Raw genomic sequence first — 18,655 nt, 5'->3', positions numbered from 1 at the left:
GTAGCCAACTCCAAATCAAACTTCAGAGCAGTGACAAGTGGAGTACCACAGGGATCAGTCTTGGGTCCTCACCTGTTTGGCATCTACTTCTCAGAAGTCCAGGCTAATACAGCAGGTCTTTGGCTAACAAAGTTCACAGATGACTGCAAACTAGGTGCCATAATAGAATTGCCTAATGATGTGGACATTCTACAAAGGGGCCTCACTGAGACTGATGCTTGATGTCAAAGTCATGCCTCAAGCTCAATGCCAAGAAGTGCATTGTCATCCCCTTTGGAAAAAACACTGTAACCATGAACTACCACATAGGCGGTGACCTACTAAACACTGAAAGTGTGATAAGAGACCTTGGGACACAGGTGGACAGTAGTCTCTCCTTTGATAATCACATCGCCACAGTAGTCAGGAAATCCTTCTATGTGGCACACCTCCTCACAAAGGGTTCACCTCCAGACAAAAGAGGTCATTGTTCCTTTCTACTCATCCCTCATTGGACCCATTATAGAGTACAATGCCCTGTTTGGCACCTCGCAAGACATCTACAACACTAGAAAGGCCACAGAAATACCTCACTAAGAGGATTACCAGCATCAAACAGATGCCATACACAGACCATCTCAAAAAATTCCAGCTCTACTCCGTTGCTTATCACCTACTCAGAGGCAACCTCTGCCTAACATACAAAGCCATGTCAAACCCAGATCTGTTGGGCATGCTACACTTAAAGAAACCCCAATCCCTCCAAGCCACATGCTCCAGGGACCTAAACGTTGCCACCACAATAAACAGAACATGCTGGAGGGATAGATTCCTGTCCCAGGGACTTCTCATGCTCTGGAACAGACTACCCAGTCATGTCAAGCAAAGCTCCTCATTAGCCCTCTTTAAGGAAAATCTCAACAATTGGATGGGAAATAGGAAATTCACCCTGGGGATCACTTCTGTGGCTCTGCTAGATAGGGGCACAGGAAAATAACTTTTTTGGGTGGCAAAAGCCAGGGAACTTTTTTTTGCTAGGCTTATATAGGCCCCAGTGCCAATACCCTAGTACCTACCTATGAACCCATGAATTCCTAAAGTTCATGCTTTGGGAATTGTGAAAAATGTCAGGAAATGTCACCACATTAGTTAACGAGCATTTCCAACTGGTATGAGTCATTAACATTGGAGGTATCATATCAATCAGTCATGCTTAAATTGTCATGCAATCCATGACATTGACATTGTGAACCACTACCAAGAAGATAATGATACCATGTAAGACACATATTGGCCTCATCTGCAGCCCCATGGTAGTTGTGGACTACCAATGTATATGTAGCTTTACTTATAATAGCTTTAGAGACCTTCCAGTGACCTACTGAGGACACAGTGGGGTATAGCAGGCATCTCCCTTGAAAATACTCTTATGAGTTCCTCAATGCCATGCTGCAGTATATGGGGGAGCATTTGTGGTTTACACATACCACAGAGGAGAGAGACCACACCATGTGAGACTTCAGTGATATAGATCATTTTCTTACCGTTCTGGGAGCAATAGATTACACCCACTTTGAAATTAAGGCCTTTCCCAGGGAACTGGGATAGAGGTACATGAATTGCAAAGGGTATCATTCCATCAACTGCCAAGTGGTTTGTAATGCACAAAATGTCATCTATAATGTGTGTGGAGGCCACCATGGTAGTTTCCAGGAATCAGAGGTGGGAAGGGAGCATAGCGGGAAACAGCTCCAACACCAGCAGGAGGAGTCTTTATCTGTTATGCTTTCAGTGGAACAATTTTTATGTAATAGGAAATTAGTCTAACACATGCTTTGGAAGCACAAGGGATATGTACTCCAGACTAAAGTTACAGTAGAACTGTTTAGAAAGAGTAAAGTATTGCAAAACACCATGAATCTACAGGTGAGGTTTCCCCAGACAGTTACAGTTTCACTGCAAACAAAGTGAGTGCAGGAAAGTTTGCAGAGCGATGTGGAAAAAAACTAAATTTGACTGAGAGAGCAGCAGCAAAATATAACCAATTACATGAAGAAGAAACAGGCCAGGCGCTAATACAATAAATATTGTTTAAGGTTGTAAGCATGGACACTGTGCTCTTGCTACTATTATAAGACAACAGACAATAACAAGTAGAATAGCAATCCACTATAAGCTTTAAGTGAAAAATACAGTGGCCCTAAACAACATCACAATGATACACTCTGAGTTCCCTGCTGAAACTTACCCATATGACTGAGCTAAGAACCATAGCTCTCAATCAATCAGGGACAAATCTCAACAGAATCAGGGACACATCCTGAAATAATCAGAGACAATCAAGAATGCTTTTAAAATATCAATACTATTAACTTGAGACATTGGCAAATTAACAGAATGAAGAAACAGAAGTCTATGCCTCAATTTTTTGTCATTATTTTTCTCCAAAAGTCACTAGTTTTAGGAGGGCTTAAGGGGGACAGAACTAAAATTTGAGTCAAAATCAGGGACGTCCCTGGACTTCCAAGATGGCTGTACACTGAGTAACAGCTTGTTTCCAGCTCTCTCAGTGTGAAAACAGAAACTCAGCAGAGAAAGCCAAAACATTCAAGTGATTTCTCAGCTGGGAGAGCTATAAAGATAGACCAAATCAAATTGCACTTACTAATCAACTTAGAACTTTTGTTCTTATTAGCAAGCAAAAACTTCAGTATTTGAAGATGTACACAGAACACAGAACAGCGATTTTTCCCCAGGGGAAAAAAATTGCTGCAAAAAAAAAAAATCCAAACACAAAAGAAAGAGGGGACTTTACCCTCCACACCCCCCCTACTTAAATATGCCAACTCTGAGATTGCACCACAGTGGAGGAAATGGCAAAGTCCTGAAAATGGCCCAGTGATTCTTTTCCCTGGGAAAAAAAATTGCTGTTCCATGTGTTTGGGATTTAGTGCTTTTGATTTTAAGTAGTCAATTAAAGAGCGTTCGCTCTTTTAGCCATTTAAGGTTATAATATAGACCCGATAAAAATGGCTATGTATAACCAATCTACAGGAAAGTCACCAGGAACAGATGGTATTCCTGTGGAAGTTTTTAAGCTAGGAGGGAAAAAACTGATAAAGATCTAGAAGGTTTTGTTTAACAGTATTTTAAGAAGAGAAGTACCAGCATCCTGGAAGAAGACATTGGTAATGGTAGTACCTAAAGAAGGTAAAGATCTATTGTATACAGCTTCATACAGGCCCCTTTCAATACTAAACCATGATTATAAAGTATTTATGTCTATAATGGCTAAAAGAATGGCAAAAGTGATACCAAAATTGATAGCTATAGATCCGTGTGGTTTTTGTGGAGGGGAGACAAGCATCTGACAATATAAACAGAACACTGATGATCCTGAGGGAAGCAGAAGGTAAGAAAATATCACTGTTATTGGTGGATCTTTATGCAGAGAAAGCATTTGACAAAGTAGACTGGGACTTTATGAGCAGGGCAATGGAAACATTTGCTTTCCCTGATACAATTATAAGGCTGATTAGGAGTATATATGAGGGATTGGAGGCAAAAATTAAAGTGAGTGGGGTCCTCTCTGATAACTTCTGCTTGACTAGAAGAACCAGGCAGGGTTGTCCACTTTACCCTTTGTTGTTTGGATTATATTTAGAACCATAGGCAAAGAAAATAAGGGACTCAGAAATTCAAAGATATAATTGGTATGATAGTCAGGAAAAGCTGGCTCTATTTGCAGATGATATTATTTTATACATGACAAAAAAAAAAGAGAGGGACATTACAGTGTTGTGGAACATTTTAAGACAGTTTCATATCTTTTTGGGATACAAAATTAATGAAGGCAATAGTGGTAAATTATGTACCCACACACAAATTGGTCCAACAATATCCATATTATGGGGGCATAATAAAATGAAGTATTTAGGAGTATGGCTTTGAAATGACTCTGTTGTGGCAACTAAGGAGATGTGTAGTAGTCTAAACAGAAGATAATACAATAATTGAGAAACTGGAAGCTTTGTTATATGGATATGGATACTAAGATACAAACAATTAAAATGTTTTTAGTCCCTTTAGTCTTATACACAGGTCAGGCATATTTTTATCAGTCAGAGGAGAAGCTGTGGATAGCAATTAAAAAAGAATTGAAGGATTTTATCTGGGAAGGGAAAACAGCAAGGGTCAAGTGGGATAAACTGGTTCTTTCAATAGAACAAGGCAGACCTAATTTGAGGGGGTACTTTAGAGCAACAAAGTTAAGGCTCTTATACATAGTACAAGCAGAAAACTATAATTAAAAGTGGAAAGAAATGATGATGATACAGGCGGGAAGCTGAAGAAATAAGGAGAGATTGGGATTTGGGATGCAGAGTCTTAAGGAGAACAACAAAATCATACAGAGTATTATATTCATAAAATAACGGGAGTATTCTAAGAACTAAACCATCATAAGAATAGAGAAAAGATTTTCTGCCGATAGGGATGACTGTGGTTAGGGATACAGATAATAGGCAAGAGGGGGCTGGAATTTATTGGAGAAAACTGGCAAAGGAACCAAGGTACTGGGAGAAAATAACTAGAATGGGAAAGGGAATAGAATGGAAAAGGCTACGAATTTATTTGGACTGCAGGTCAGAGATCGCCTTCCCTATCAAGGACTGATATCAGTATATAGACAAAGAAAAAGAAATAGGGGTGTCCTAAATAAAAGACCATCACTGGTAGAGTTTTTAATAGAATCTAGAACAGAAGCTGCCATTAAAAAAGAATAATTAGTAGGGCATATAAAATATTGCACAATAATTATAAGAATCAATCAGAGAAGCTTAGAAAAGACTCGGAAGAGAGACTGGATAAGCAATTCACAAAGACACAATGGTGGGATATATGCATATCTCACAAGTATGCAACAAAGTCTAGAAGATTTAGGATCTTTGCCTGGAATTGTTTACATAGGTATTTTTATACCCCAAGTAGATTCCAAAGAATCTTTCCTCAGGTGAATAGCAAATGTTGGATGTGTGACAGGCAGAAAAGAGGTGGGTGAGAATATATTTTTGGGAGTGTAATGAGCTGGTGGACTTTAGGGATTCCCTGCTGACCACTCTGTTGGAGACGCTGGGTGAGTGGATTGGATTGATTGGGGAGATGATTTTTCTGAGCTATGATAGAAAACTGGAATTGTCTAGATATAGTAAAGCCTTGTTGAGTCTAATTATATTGGCTGCCAAAAAAGCAATTACTAGAAAGTATAAACCAACCTTACTAGAAGTGGTGAATAAAATAACAGAAATAAAACAACCGGAATTGGGATTTTTAGAAAAGGGAAGGAGCAAACTACATAAGAAAAAATGGGAATTGTGGGAACAATACATGCAGAGAAGGAATGAGTTTAACAGGCAGGATTTGAATGAGCCATATAATGCTTAACTGACAATGACTGGATAGATAATAAGTGATGTATAATGTTTGCAACTACAGTTGTTTCAATGGTGTATGTGATGTATAATGTTTGCAACTAAAGTGGTGTCAATATTGTTTTTTGTTTTTCATTTATATAAATGTAAGATTGTCTATGCCATACTTGATAATTTAATAAAGATGTTTATTGAAAAAAAAATCAGGGATAGTTGAAAGGTTTGCTAATAACTCAGGATATTTGAGTAGTAGTCAAGCTTACTACACATTACTTCTACACATGTTTTCTCTTTTTAAGAAGGGCTTTACTTTTATTCCCAGTAGAAAGATGAATATAGTAAATCTTTGAATTGCTCTAAGGATTTTTACTAGAAAATTAAATTTGTCCCTCCAGTTTGATGGCAAACAGACTATGACTATTCAGAAATTCAAGAAGAAGAGTTTATATAGCCACCCACTCGTAGCAGTTTTTGAAAAAGCTTGTGAAATAGATATTTGTAAGATACAAAAGGTGGGTCTACAGCAGAGTTTTCATAATTTAAAACAGGAAGAAAGAGAACTGTTGCATTCCCTTATAACCAATAGAGAGATACTTATTATGAAACTCAACAAGGGAGGTGAGGTAGTGGTGTTTTATACTATAGATTATATAGGTAGAATGTGCAATATCCTACAAGATCATGAAATTAATATTGCCTTTCAACATACTGATTTGTGTCTTGAGGACTGCTTACTCCAGGAACTTATTTCAAAATCAGAATATGATTTTTTTAAATAACACTACACCCTTCATACCTTCTATTTTTGGGATCCCTAAGGTACATAAGGACATATATACTCTCCCTTTGAGACCAACTGTATCAGCTCAGGGTTCCAAAACTTACCTTTTGGGGTATATATTGATAGATTATTAAAACCTTACACTCAACAGATTGCACACATTGTGAGGGACTCTTGGGACTTCTTGAGTTGTTTTAGTCTAGAGATGGGTGATTCTTCTTTCTTCTTTATAACAACTAATGTGGAGAATGTGTAACAAAAATGAATTAAAACTAAAACCAAAATTGAAACAGTGCAAAGGTCGGCTGTCCACTCTATTTTGAATAAAAATGATTTATTAGCGCTTTCATCTGTCAATGTTGCCAAACTTCTTCAGATGAATTAATAAGTAAAATACGCCATTTAAATAGTAAATACCTAAAAACATCACTTTTTGTTTCTTAATTATATACCAGAGTCAATAAATTTAAATACATAAAAATGCATTATTATGTAAAAGTGAAAAACATAAAAAACTGGTTTGTTAATGGATTAAGTAATAAATAAGGTGATACTTCATGACTTATTAAAAAGTAATGATGAATGTACATATTATACGAATCATCTGTCTAAGGATTTCAAATTCAGTAAACATTTGACATTACAGTTGTCGTTAAGACCAGGATAAAAAAAAAGAATTAAGTCGCAATTGCCAAAGTAATTCCTTTTCTTCCAGGATTAAAGACCATGGACCCCCCCCCCCACCTACTATCAAGAGACACTTTTTCTAGAACAGTAAATAAAAAATGGTGTTGACTGTTCCCTGTGGTATGCCTGGCCAAAGCATTATTGAGGTTGTTTATACGTGTGTTGTAAATGTGTTCATATATGCGCTATTTCAAATGTCTTTCGGTTTTACCCACGTAGAAACAGTCGTATTTGTCACATACGGCCAAATAGACCACCCCTTTAGTTTCACAATTATATTTATCTAAAATAAAAAAAGTGTTGACCATTAATGTTTAAGTTCTTACCTACCTTAATATGTTTGCAGAAATTACATCTGCCACATTTGTACATACCTGGACTAGTAACCAATTTTTTAGAAGGTCTTTCCAGGAGTGCTTTCAAATTGTGACCCCTTTTGATGGTAATAATGGGTCTGTCACCTAATTTATGATGTGTAGTAAGGTAATTTAGGATCAAATCCCAATTTTTAGTTAAAACCTTTTTCAAAATACCCGCATTAGATGAGAAGGGAGTAATAAAAGTGGTATTAAATTCACTTGAGGGATGAAAATCATTAACCACATAAGTTAAATCTGTAGATTTCTCTAAAAATAGATTTCCTTCCTCAAAAGATCTATCCAAAATAGGTTTTAAAACTCCATTCTTTCTTTTAGAAATCACTTCTTGTATTACGTTATCAACTAAATCAATGGGGTAAGATCTTTTTAGAAACATTTCCCTAAGAGTGTTAACGTCTGTCAAGAAGGAGGTGTAAAGAGAGGCCATCTTTGCTGCTCTTACAAGCTGTCCTTTTACAACTGCCTTCTTTTGATGAAAAGGGTGGGAACTTTCATAGTGCAGGAAGCAATTAGAATAAGTAGGCTTCCTGTACACGCTACCGAGATATATTCTATTAGGGACGTCTTTAACTACTAAGACGTCCAAAAAAGGTATCTTATGGTTGTTGAATTCAAAGGTAAAATTTAGAAATTCAGTAATGAAAGAGATGTGTTTAACAAATTCTCCAGCCATCACTTCATCACCATCAAAAAGAATAAAAATATCATCCAGGTAGCATGTATACCATTTAACATGTTCTTTGAAAAAAAATGTCTTTAAATAAGAAATTCCTCTCCCAAAATGCTAAAACGCAGTTGGCAAAACTCCCCCCACATGGGGAGCCCATGGCTACCCCTGAGTTTTGTTTATAAAAAGTCTCTCTAAAGAGACAGAAGTTGCTGGACAAAACAATATCTAAAAGTGTTTCAATCAGATATACTTCATCGTTATTAGCACCTTTTGTACCAAAAAATCTCTCACCCATTCCAAGCCCAAATTTTGTGGGATCACTGTAGAAAGGTCTTTGATGTCTATGGTGAGAAAGTTCAAAGACTCATTATAAATGAAAAGGTTCAGTTGTTCCAAGAAATACCAAGAGTCACGACAAATTTGTGACTCTGTTTCCAAAAATTTCTTTAATTTGTGGTCAACAAATTTTGCACAAGCATAAGTCATAGAACCACACTCACTAATAATGGGACGAAGGGGTTGATTTCGAGTGTTTTTGTGTAATTTTCTGTAGTGCGAAAAAGGTAGGTGTCTTGGGGGCTGACATACACAAGTAGTTATAAGTTTCTAAAGATATAACCCTTTCTATAAATAGGTCATTAAGTAAAGACCTGATACATTGGTGAGCTCCATTAATCTCATTTAATGAGACTTCAACATAGGTGTCAACCTCTAATAATGATCTGACTCGATCAATGTAGTTGGCCTCATCCATAAAAAACAAGCCCCCTCCTTTGTCAGGTTTAATAAATTGGATGTTATGTGCCCTCAGTTTGTCCAAAGCTAATCTCGCACTTTCCCTGATATTATTCATAAATTTAAATGGCCTGTTTAAAGTGTGTCTTAAATCTAATTCACAAATCTTTTCAAACAGTGCCCCTCCCCCTATATTCCGATTGTTCTTGTCTTGATTGTGAAAATCCTGAGACGTAAAGGAATTAGAAAAAAGATTGTTCTTTCTCTTTAATTCATTCACTTCATCTAGGGGGCATACGGTGGACCACTGAGGGTCCCTGGGTATCATTTAATACTTCGTTCTCATCTCTATTACTTTGGGTGTCAGTTTCGTGCCCTGTATTCATATTAATAGATGAACCATTTTGAGAGTGAGGAGGTGGTGGATATGCTGTATCTCTCTCATAGTCCTGTTTATCATGGGCCAGCTTTTTTAATTTTGTTTCTTTAAACTTGAGTAAACTGTGGTCAATGCTTGTAAAAATACGAAAAAAGTCATATTTATATCTTAAAAAGTCAGGATCCGATTTAATTGTTTTATCCTGGGTGTCTAATTCTTTAGTAAGGTTGTCAATCTGGTTTTGATAGTCTTTAACCAGTAGTTCTAAAAACTGACAACCTTGTTCATCAAATAAATGAAGTAATTCACAGTGAAAGGAAGAGTTTTTAACTAGCCTCGTCGGATACCTCCATTGCCTAAGACCTTTGGGAATGTGTTTCCTCCGTAAACATTCACCCAAATACACTACCTCCAACTGTAGCTTTTTACATTTAAAAGGTTTACTGTCAAATGCTTTAAGATGATCGACAATAGAAATATTTATTGGTACAGTACCTGTCTCGTTATTTGAAGTATTAAGCGTGTTTCCTGAACCGCTATTAGAAAATAAATCCATAGGTTTGTGAAGCATGTCTCTTAAAGAAGGAACATCCAGATTAGCATTTTGGTTACCTTCCACTCGGGACATCTCAATGTTCTGTACGTTGCTTTCAACTGTTAATGGGTTCAAAGCTTCTCCTGGGGACCCGGAAGAGACCTCTTGTTGTTAAGAAAGAGAAATGTCTGAACCACTCGTCCCAGGGTTCGGATTCGGAAGTCATGTAGAAAGCAATCCTCTGGTATGATTACCAGAGCTTGTTGAACGGTTGTGGTGAATATTTTTCGCTAATTCGTCCACCTGATTAGTCAAGCACATGATGAGTTGTGTTAAAGTTCCCAAACTCGTCTCTCCCCTCTCCTGGGGTGAAGTTGACAAGAACAAAGGTTGTGAAGTGGGAATAGCCTCCTCTGCCATCGCAAGACAAACGTCAAATAGTGTAACGAAAATGAATTAAAACTAAAACCAAAACTGAAACAATGCAAAGGTTGGCTGTCCAGTCTATTTTGAACAAAAATGATTTATTAGCGCCTTCGTCTGTCAGTGTTGCCAAACTTCTTCAGATGACGAAGTGAAAGAATTAAAGAGAAAGAACAATCTTTTTCTAACATCGTAATCGTCGACAGAGAGGACAAAACCGCAGACGGAGGTGACCAAACAGGTGAAGCAATACACATAAAGTTCCAACACAGATGTAAAAATTGTAACCAACTCTGCTGGTGATTTTAACATCTACACCTTTTCAAGTTATATTGTAATTCAGGAACTGGTGGACTTTTTAGCTAAAGGTTTAACATTTGTTCCTAGTAAACCAGCAGATATGGCTAGGACTCTCATAGACTTTAAACTTTTTTTACGCAAATTAAACTTAAAATTTGTCTTTGGAAATGGATGTCTAATTAACAACAGTGAGACAAGAATTTCTACTCTTTTCAATCCCCCTTTACACCCTACTTTGGCACTGTTTGAAAAGATTTGTGAATTAGATTTAGACAATTTTTTCAAAGAACATGTTAAATGGTAGACACGCTACCTGGATGATATTTTTATTTTTTTTTATGGTGATGAAGTGATGGCTGGAGAATTTGTTAAACACATCTCTTCCATTACTGAATTTCTGAATTTTACCTTTGAATTCAACAACCATAAGATACCTTTTTTTGGATGTCTAAATAGTTAAAGACATCCCTAATAGAAGATATCTTGGTAGCGTGTACAGGAAGCCTCCTTATTCTAATTGCTTCCTGCACTATGAAAGTTCCCACCCTTTTCATCAAAAGAAGGCAGTTGTAAAAGGACAGCTTGTCCAAGCGGCAAGAATGTCCTCTCTTTATACCTCCTTCTTGACAGAAGTTAACACTCTTAGGGAAATGTTTCTAAAAAGATCTTACCCCATTGATTTAGTTGATAATGTAATACAAGAAGTGATTTCTGAAAGAAAGAATAGAGTTTTTAAACCCATTTTGGATAGATCTTTTGAGGAAGGAAATCTATTTTTAGAGACATCTACAGATTTAACTTATGTGGTTAATGATAGTCATCCCTCAAGCGAATTTAATATCACTTTTATTACTCTCTTCTCATCTAATGTGGGTATTTTGAAAAAGGTTTTAACTAAAAATTGAGACTTGATCCTAACCGACCTTACTACACATCATAAATTATGTGACAGACCCATTATTACCTTCAAAAGGGGTCACAATTTGAAAGCACTCCTGGAAAGACCTTCTAAAAATTGATTACTAGTCCAGGTATGTATAAATGTGGCAGATGTAATTTCTGCAAACATATTAAGGTAGGTAAGAACTTAAACATTAATAGTCAACACTTTTTTTTATTTTAGATAGATATAATTGTGAAACTAAAGGGGTGGTCTATTTGGCCCTATGTGACAAATGCAACTGTTTCTATGTGGGTAAAACCGAAAGATATTTGAAATAGTGCATATATGAACACATTTACAACACACATAGAAACAACCCCAATAATGCTTTGGTTAGGCATACCACAGAGAACAGTCAACACCATTTTTTTATTTACTGTTCTAGAAAAAGTGTCTCTTGATAGTAGGGGGGGGGGTGGGGTCCATGGTCTTTAATCCTGGAAGAAAAGGAATTACTTTGGCAATTGCGACTTAATTATTTTTGTTATCCTGGTCTTAACGACAACTGTAATGTCAAATGTTTACTGAATTTGAAATCCTTAGACAGATGATTCGTATAATATGTACATTCATCATTACTTTTTAATAAGTCACAAATTATCACCTTATTTATTACTTAATCCATTAACAAACCATTTTTTTATGTTTTTCACTTTTAGATAATAATACATTTTTATGTATTTAAATTTATTGACTTTGGAATACAATTAAGAAACAGGAAGTGATGTTTTTAGGTATTTACTATTTAAATTACGTATTTTCCTTATTAATTCATCTGAAGAAGTTTGGCAACATTGACAGACGAAAGCGCTATTAAATCATTTTTGTTTATAATAGAGTGAACAGCCAACCTTTGCATTGTTTCAGTTTTAATGTGGAAAATGATTTATCTATATTCCTAAAGATCAAGGTTTGGAAATTTTTAATGAAGCCCTAATACATTTTTCTGCTCTAAATGGGAATCAAATTTCTCTCTTAGCAAATTTAATAGACTTTGTTTTATCTAATAATTGTATATATTTTGAAGGTGAAACTCATAGGCAAGTACAAGGTGTAGCTGTGGGCTCCCCTTGTGCACCATGCTATGCGGATTTAGTAATGTGATCCTGGGAGACCAATTTTGTCTTCACTTCTAAATATTTTTCTTTTTGTGGGCTTTACTTTAGGTTTCTTGATTACATCTTTATCCTTTGTACAGATTCAATGGTTTCAATACATGAATTTATTGACTATATTAATAATACCACTGATTTTTTAAGATTTACTTATACACATCATCCTGAAAAAAAATAAATTATTTATGTACAACTATTTATGTTGAAAATGGGAAGTTTGAATCTGTAATTTATAGTAAACCTACCTTTTCTAATGCTTGTCTTCATTTTGATAGTTTTCACCCTCCGCATTACAACAGAAATTTGGTAAGGGGCCAGTTTATTAGAGTGTCTAGAATGACCTCAAAAAAGAACAATTTATTGAAGAAGCTAACATTTTAGAAATATTTTTCTAGATGGGGAAATCCTATTCTCTTTGTGAGGTCTATTAAAACTGAGGTGATGCAGGACTGGGGAGTGGAGTGAAATGTATACCCCTTTTAGGGCATCTCATTGTTGCTGGTATTTTGGAAATTGATTTAAATATCTCTTCTGTTAATAATATTGAAACAGTATTGGTACAGTACTGGTAAAGGTCAAGTCAGAAATTTGTTGAACAGAATACATATATATATATATATATATATATATATATATATATATATATATATCTTCAGACATACATATATACATATATATTTCTTTTGTACCAAACTATACTTCATGATTTTATAACTGTATTTTAAATATAACAATATATTTCTATACTATACCCCACTTGCCTTATTTAATTGTATTATGTTTATTTGTTCATTGTTATTGATAGCATCATAGTTTGCATAAGAAGACAGGTGATTGTTCATTCACGTGATGCAGATTTTTGTTACATAACCTAACACTGATTAAGTATTCTAGTTTCTAATGAAGTCCCTTTTGGTTCAGGAGATGAAAGTGCAATTATGTTTTATTCACTTGTGCTTAACTTATTTTTTACATTTCTTTGTATGCTGCTGGTGGTGAATAAACTGGCTATTTTTACCATCACTGGTGTTTTTTTAAGAGTGTTCTGGACTTCGGAATCCTTATATTGTGGTTCTTAGTTTTTATTGGATTCCTTTGCTGCTGTTTGGTTTTTAATATAATAAATATTGTTTGAGGTTGTAAGCATGGGCTCTGTGGTAGGACACTGTGCTCTCACTACTATTAAAAGGCAACAAACAATAACAAGTACAACATCAATCCACTATAAGCTTTAAGTGAAAAATACAGTGGCCCTAAACAACATCACAGTAGTACACTCAGAGTTCCCTGCTGAAACTTACCTGTGTGACTGAACTAAGAACCATAGCTCTCAACCAATCAGTTACAAATCTCAACAGAATCAGGGACACATCCTGAAGTAATTAGAGACAATAGGAATGCTTTTAAAATATCAGCAGTATTAACCTGAGCCATTGACAGAATAACAGAATGTGAATTAATATATATTTTCTGAAAAAACAGAAGTCTATACCTCAATTTTTTGTCATTATTTATTAAATGTAATTCACTATCTTTTCTCCAAAAGTCACTAGCTTTAGGAGTGATTAAGAGGGACAGAGCTAACATATCAGTCAAAATCAGGGACATCCCTGAAAATCAGGGATAGTTGAAAGGTATGCTAAGAACTCAGGATGTGTGAACAGTAGTCAAGCTTCTTTTGTTTGTTTGTTTGTTTTGTTAGCAGAAAGGATGGTGTTACAGAGACAGGAGTCTTAAATTTTGCTGTGTGACTGAACTATGAACTCATGATGTGTAAGGAGTGATCAAGCTTATTTTGTTTTTTGTTAGCAGAAAGGATGTTTTTTTTCAGAGAGAGGAATCTTGAATTTTAGCTGTGTGACTGAGCTGAGAACTCAGGATGTGTGATCAGTAGCCAAGCTACTTTTGCTTTTTGTTCATAGAAAGAATGATGTTTCAGAAAGTCTTAGATTTTAGCTGTGTTCTTTGTGACTGAGCTAAGGACTCATGATGTGCAAGCAGTAGTCATGCTTCTTTTTTTTCTTGTTACCAGAAAGGATGGTGTTTCAGAGACAGTCTTGAATTTTAGCTTAGTTATAGTGGTGAGCAAGCAACATTCTGCAACAGTGTGAAAGTAGCAAAGGGAAGAAGGAATACTGAAATGATCACATAAGGAGTATACATATGTAACTGGAAATGATTGGATTTGTTTTTTCTTTTATATAAATAGATGTCTGCTTATGTCTTAAATGACAATTTAATAAAGGGGCTAAAAAATGAATGTGTCATAGCTGTCAATCTTTTAAGTCATAAATGTGGAACATTGTCTCTCACTGAGTGAAACAAATGGGCAAAGTCTGAATGTACTCCTACATTTCAGAAATCTGCGACTCTTTATCCACAGGTATCAGACAAAGTGAAAATGCAACTTACTTTAAAATTCAACTAAAGCATTATCTCACTGACAGATGGCTGTGCTCATGCTCCACCTACACCCAACTCCTCACATCGTTTATGTTGTGTCTTTCAGCTTTTCCCAGTTAGGGGCCGCCACAGTGGAACTCCGGTCCACTAATGATTGGCAGTAGATTTTTATGTGTAGAGTTGCCAGCTCTAACGCACAACCTTCAATGAAGGTATGCCCATTCACGCATGTCTCCACACAGAAGACGCTCTAGCTGAGAATCGAACAGGACAACGTCTTACTGTGAGGCGACAACGCTACCGCAGCACCACCACTGCAGTCTATCATTTAACTTCTATATACTAACTGTAAACTAATTGTAATTGCTATCAGTCTGATCCAGTTCGCTGTATTCTAGTCATAAAAGGTGGCCACACCATGTTCAATAGATACAAAACTGTTTGTTAGACTACATACCAGATTGTAATTATAGTCAATATTCTATTTCTCATGTTTTGTTGACCATGCTTGCTGTTACAGCATGCAATTTACTGCAGCATTTTCATTCTTTTGTTAACTCATTTGCAATGTCTTTTGGAGCTTTTTTCCCCGGTTCTTCACTGAAAAGAGGCATTGTATCATCATAGCTCTCAACCTTCCATGTCCAAAATGAGGAACACTAGCCCTCATAATGTGGAACAAATGGGCAAAATGTGGAACACATACTAAAGGCTTACTAACAACTTCAACTAGGAAGGTCATAGGATGGTTACAATAAGCTGGTTTTACTTATAAAGAAGATCTTTTAATGAATTAATATGATTCACTTCTATTTACAATGGATTTCACTTAAAAAAATTCCTAACACTGAATGTGTGACAGAGTCTTTCAATGTGGAACTTTGAGGAACCTGAACTTTTTAAGACCCCAAATGAGGTAAGTTCCTCATAATGAGGTACACTTGAGAGGTATGCATATCATCCCCAGTTGGACTATCCCAGTAAACAACTGCAATAAATAAATAAATAATAAACAAACTTACTAACAATTTCATCTGGGAAGCCCACAGCATGACCAAGAAGTGTTTCTTCATATTTACAAAATGTTGAATAAACTGGGCAGATGCGGTGTAGTGGTTGAGCACTGGACAACAAGTATGTGAATTTGAGCCCAGTGGGCCCAAACTATTGTCTGGTAGTTACTACAAAGTATTAAGGCACTCAGCTGTTAACATTTCCACCCACATTTACCTAAATTGGCTATAAGTGTGACTGTGCGTGTGAATGTGTGATGTGGCAGAATTACCTTGCCAGGGCTAGCTACCTGGCGATGTAAACATTGGCGCTAGATCAATGTCACTGTTAATGTGATGACACCCTGACCATGTGCAGGAATAGAAAAAGGGGTTTTGGATGGATGGATTATTTACTATAGATGTCTGTTAACAAAATTAATGACAGACCCTCAATATGAGGGGGACTCCTCATAATTAGTTACAGTTCAGAAGTATTAGCTGTCTTAAAAACATCAATCAAATCTAACAAAACGAAGCAGCATGATCTTAAGAACATCTAGGTTTACGTACGTGCAACTTGACAAACATTGAGAAAGCATTACTGTTTTTATTTATTTGTTTACCGGGATAATCCAACTAGGTTACATAACCTGCTTTCAGGGGAGGCCAGGGGAGAAAAGCTCCACATTTCTAACTTTGTTACACATATTATACACAGCTCCACATTTATAACTTTGTTACACATATTATACAACGGCTTGCTATGTTACACACTAAAAGTAATATTAATTGGGTTCCTTGTCCTTTCCTGCCTCTTAATTCTGGCTTTATTCACTTGTCACCTCTATATGCACTGAACACCCAAACATACCTCTCTACCTCTTTGCACTAGAAATCTGGACAAAGCCTGCCTATAATGGGGGGACAAAGACTCAAGAGTATAGACATGTTTTAAATATTGCTCTAATAAACTTAGAAAGCTGTTAATAATAACAGGAGGATTGTGTTAGCATGCCTTTTCTGGAGGATGTGAAGTCTGAAACTCAAATACATGTCATTATTTGGTGACTTTAATCCTTAGATAATCCCAATGATTTGCCAAAAAAAAACATAATTTTTATGAGCAACAGACCAAAAATATCAGGTAAAAAATCTATACAGTTGAGGTATGAAACCAACGGGTAGGCACGTTGTTCTCCCTTAGCTGACATAACTCCGCATGTTTGCAAACCAAGTTATACAGCATGGAGTGATGAGTCTGCGCAGTAATGCAGCCGGAAGTGGAACTGCGAAGAAGAATAACAGATGAGCTGAGCAGGCTAGGAAGTAATGGGTGAAGAGAGCTGTTAAACTGCGCCCTGTGGAGAATCCGAAGAGTATTACAAATATGTCTAGAAGAGCGAAGGAAGAGTATAACCGGTTCTACACAGTCACAGATCATAGGACGCATGAGAAAGGCTACACAGAGTACAAAGTCACTGCGAAGGTTAGAAAGGGTTCTGTCAAACTAGTTGGGAAGAGGTAGCAGTGATGAGATGTAAGTGACTGAGGCGCGGAATATAACTGGATTATAGTTTCCGAAGGCTAAATTTCCATATGTTAACTTGTGAAATTCACCACCTAGCTTTTAGTTTTCTGATTTACTGGCAGGGTAGACACTGTGGCTCCAAAACATGAGCAGCACCCGTCATTTTTTGTCGCATGCTATGGTTTTAGGAACCTCCAGTTTCCAAATAGTTCTTAACATAATAGTGTTGAGATTGAGAATCAGTTGTATCCCTAACCATTATCATGTTTTAGTGATACCGTCTTCGAAATATTGTGTAGTGTCTCTTAGCTGATATTTTCTCCTGACCTGATAGATTTGTATTTCAAAATGAACAGAAATCGCCTGGGTGCAAATTAATAGTTTGTTCGCGTATTTACATTGCTCTCTGGTTGGAGTAAATGAACCATATAAACCTGATGACTAGGCTTGATTTTCCCCCTTATATGTTATGGATTTATAAAACTAAGTTTTCCTGTTCTTGGTTAAGTATTTTTATGCAGTACTACATGAATACTAGAAGTAGGTTTACGGGGCATGCACCGTACAAGAGTGCAGATGGTTACATTGGTACTACTGTTTAGGTGGTAATTGATACACAATGCTGTATTGTAGCAGTACTTCAAAATGCCGTTTTATGTGCAATGGAAGTGTTGTATGAACAAATGCATGCATTTCTTTTTATGTAAACGAAAAAAGACTATCGAATTAGAGTGAACAGAGCAAAACGTAGTGGTTACAAATGTGTGTTATTCAAATCTCAAAGTGTTGAGTGTGTGAGTAAAAACACTAAAAAAGGCCCCACTGATGCAAAATATCAAGTAACCATATCAAAAAAGTTAAATAAGCCTGACTACTGAAACACTTGGAAGTTGTACACCCATGTGTAGACCATTTAGTTTTCATATCCAAGGAGTTATGCATTTGATAAGCAAGCATTTACAAAAGTTGAGGAGCAGGTTAAGTTCTTTTCTTGTAAGAACACTTTCAGTGGTGGTTGTTATTTATTAGTGGCCAGGTTTAACTTGTTTGCATAGCTTGTCTTTCTGAATAGGTCATATGAGTTATGCCTGCTTGTAGGAATTGGTGGAAAATGAAATAAAATGTGTTAATGTTGCTTAAGCTCCCCACTGAAAATGTTCTTTTAGTAACTAAGTTTCTGTTGTAGTATTATGTTGCACAGCATAAGAGCCTGTACTTTAAAGCCCCAACTTTAAAACAATAACCCCAATCCCCTTCCTTGAACTCTCTCTCACACTAAATGTTTAACCCAAAATCAGTAATAGTAGCCCTAATATTGTATCCTTCATGAATAACAGCACTTTTACCCTAAAACTTGAAGATGGCTTTTTTGT

At 36.2% G+C, this 18,655-nt stretch overlaps 1 protein-coding gene across 1 annotated transcript in view; it reads left to right on the top strand.

The window, feature by feature from the left end:
• Nucleotides 1-17,013: 17,013 nt before the first annotated feature.
• Nucleotides 17,014-18,655, top strand: part of SNX15 (sorting nexin 15) — a 338,349-nt gene continuing 336,707 nt past the window's right edge. Inside the window, exon 1 of the mRNA XM_044075364.1 lies at nt 17,014-17,240. Coding sequence (XP_043931299.1) covers nt 17,142-17,240 — 99 coding nt within the window. The 5' untranslated portion in view covers nt 17,014-17,141. The remainder of the gene's footprint in view (nt 17,241-18,655) is intronic.

This window comes from Protopterus annectens, chromosome 6.part1, assembly GCF_019279795.1.
Source record: "Protopterus annectens isolate FY-2018-M chromosome 6.part1, PAN1.0, whole genome shotgun sequence".
NCBI classification, from domain to species: Eukaryota; Metazoa; Chordata; order Ceratodontiformes; family Protopteridae; genus Protopterus; species Protopterus annectens.
This window is presented reverse-complemented; position numbering and strand designations above follow the sequence as displayed.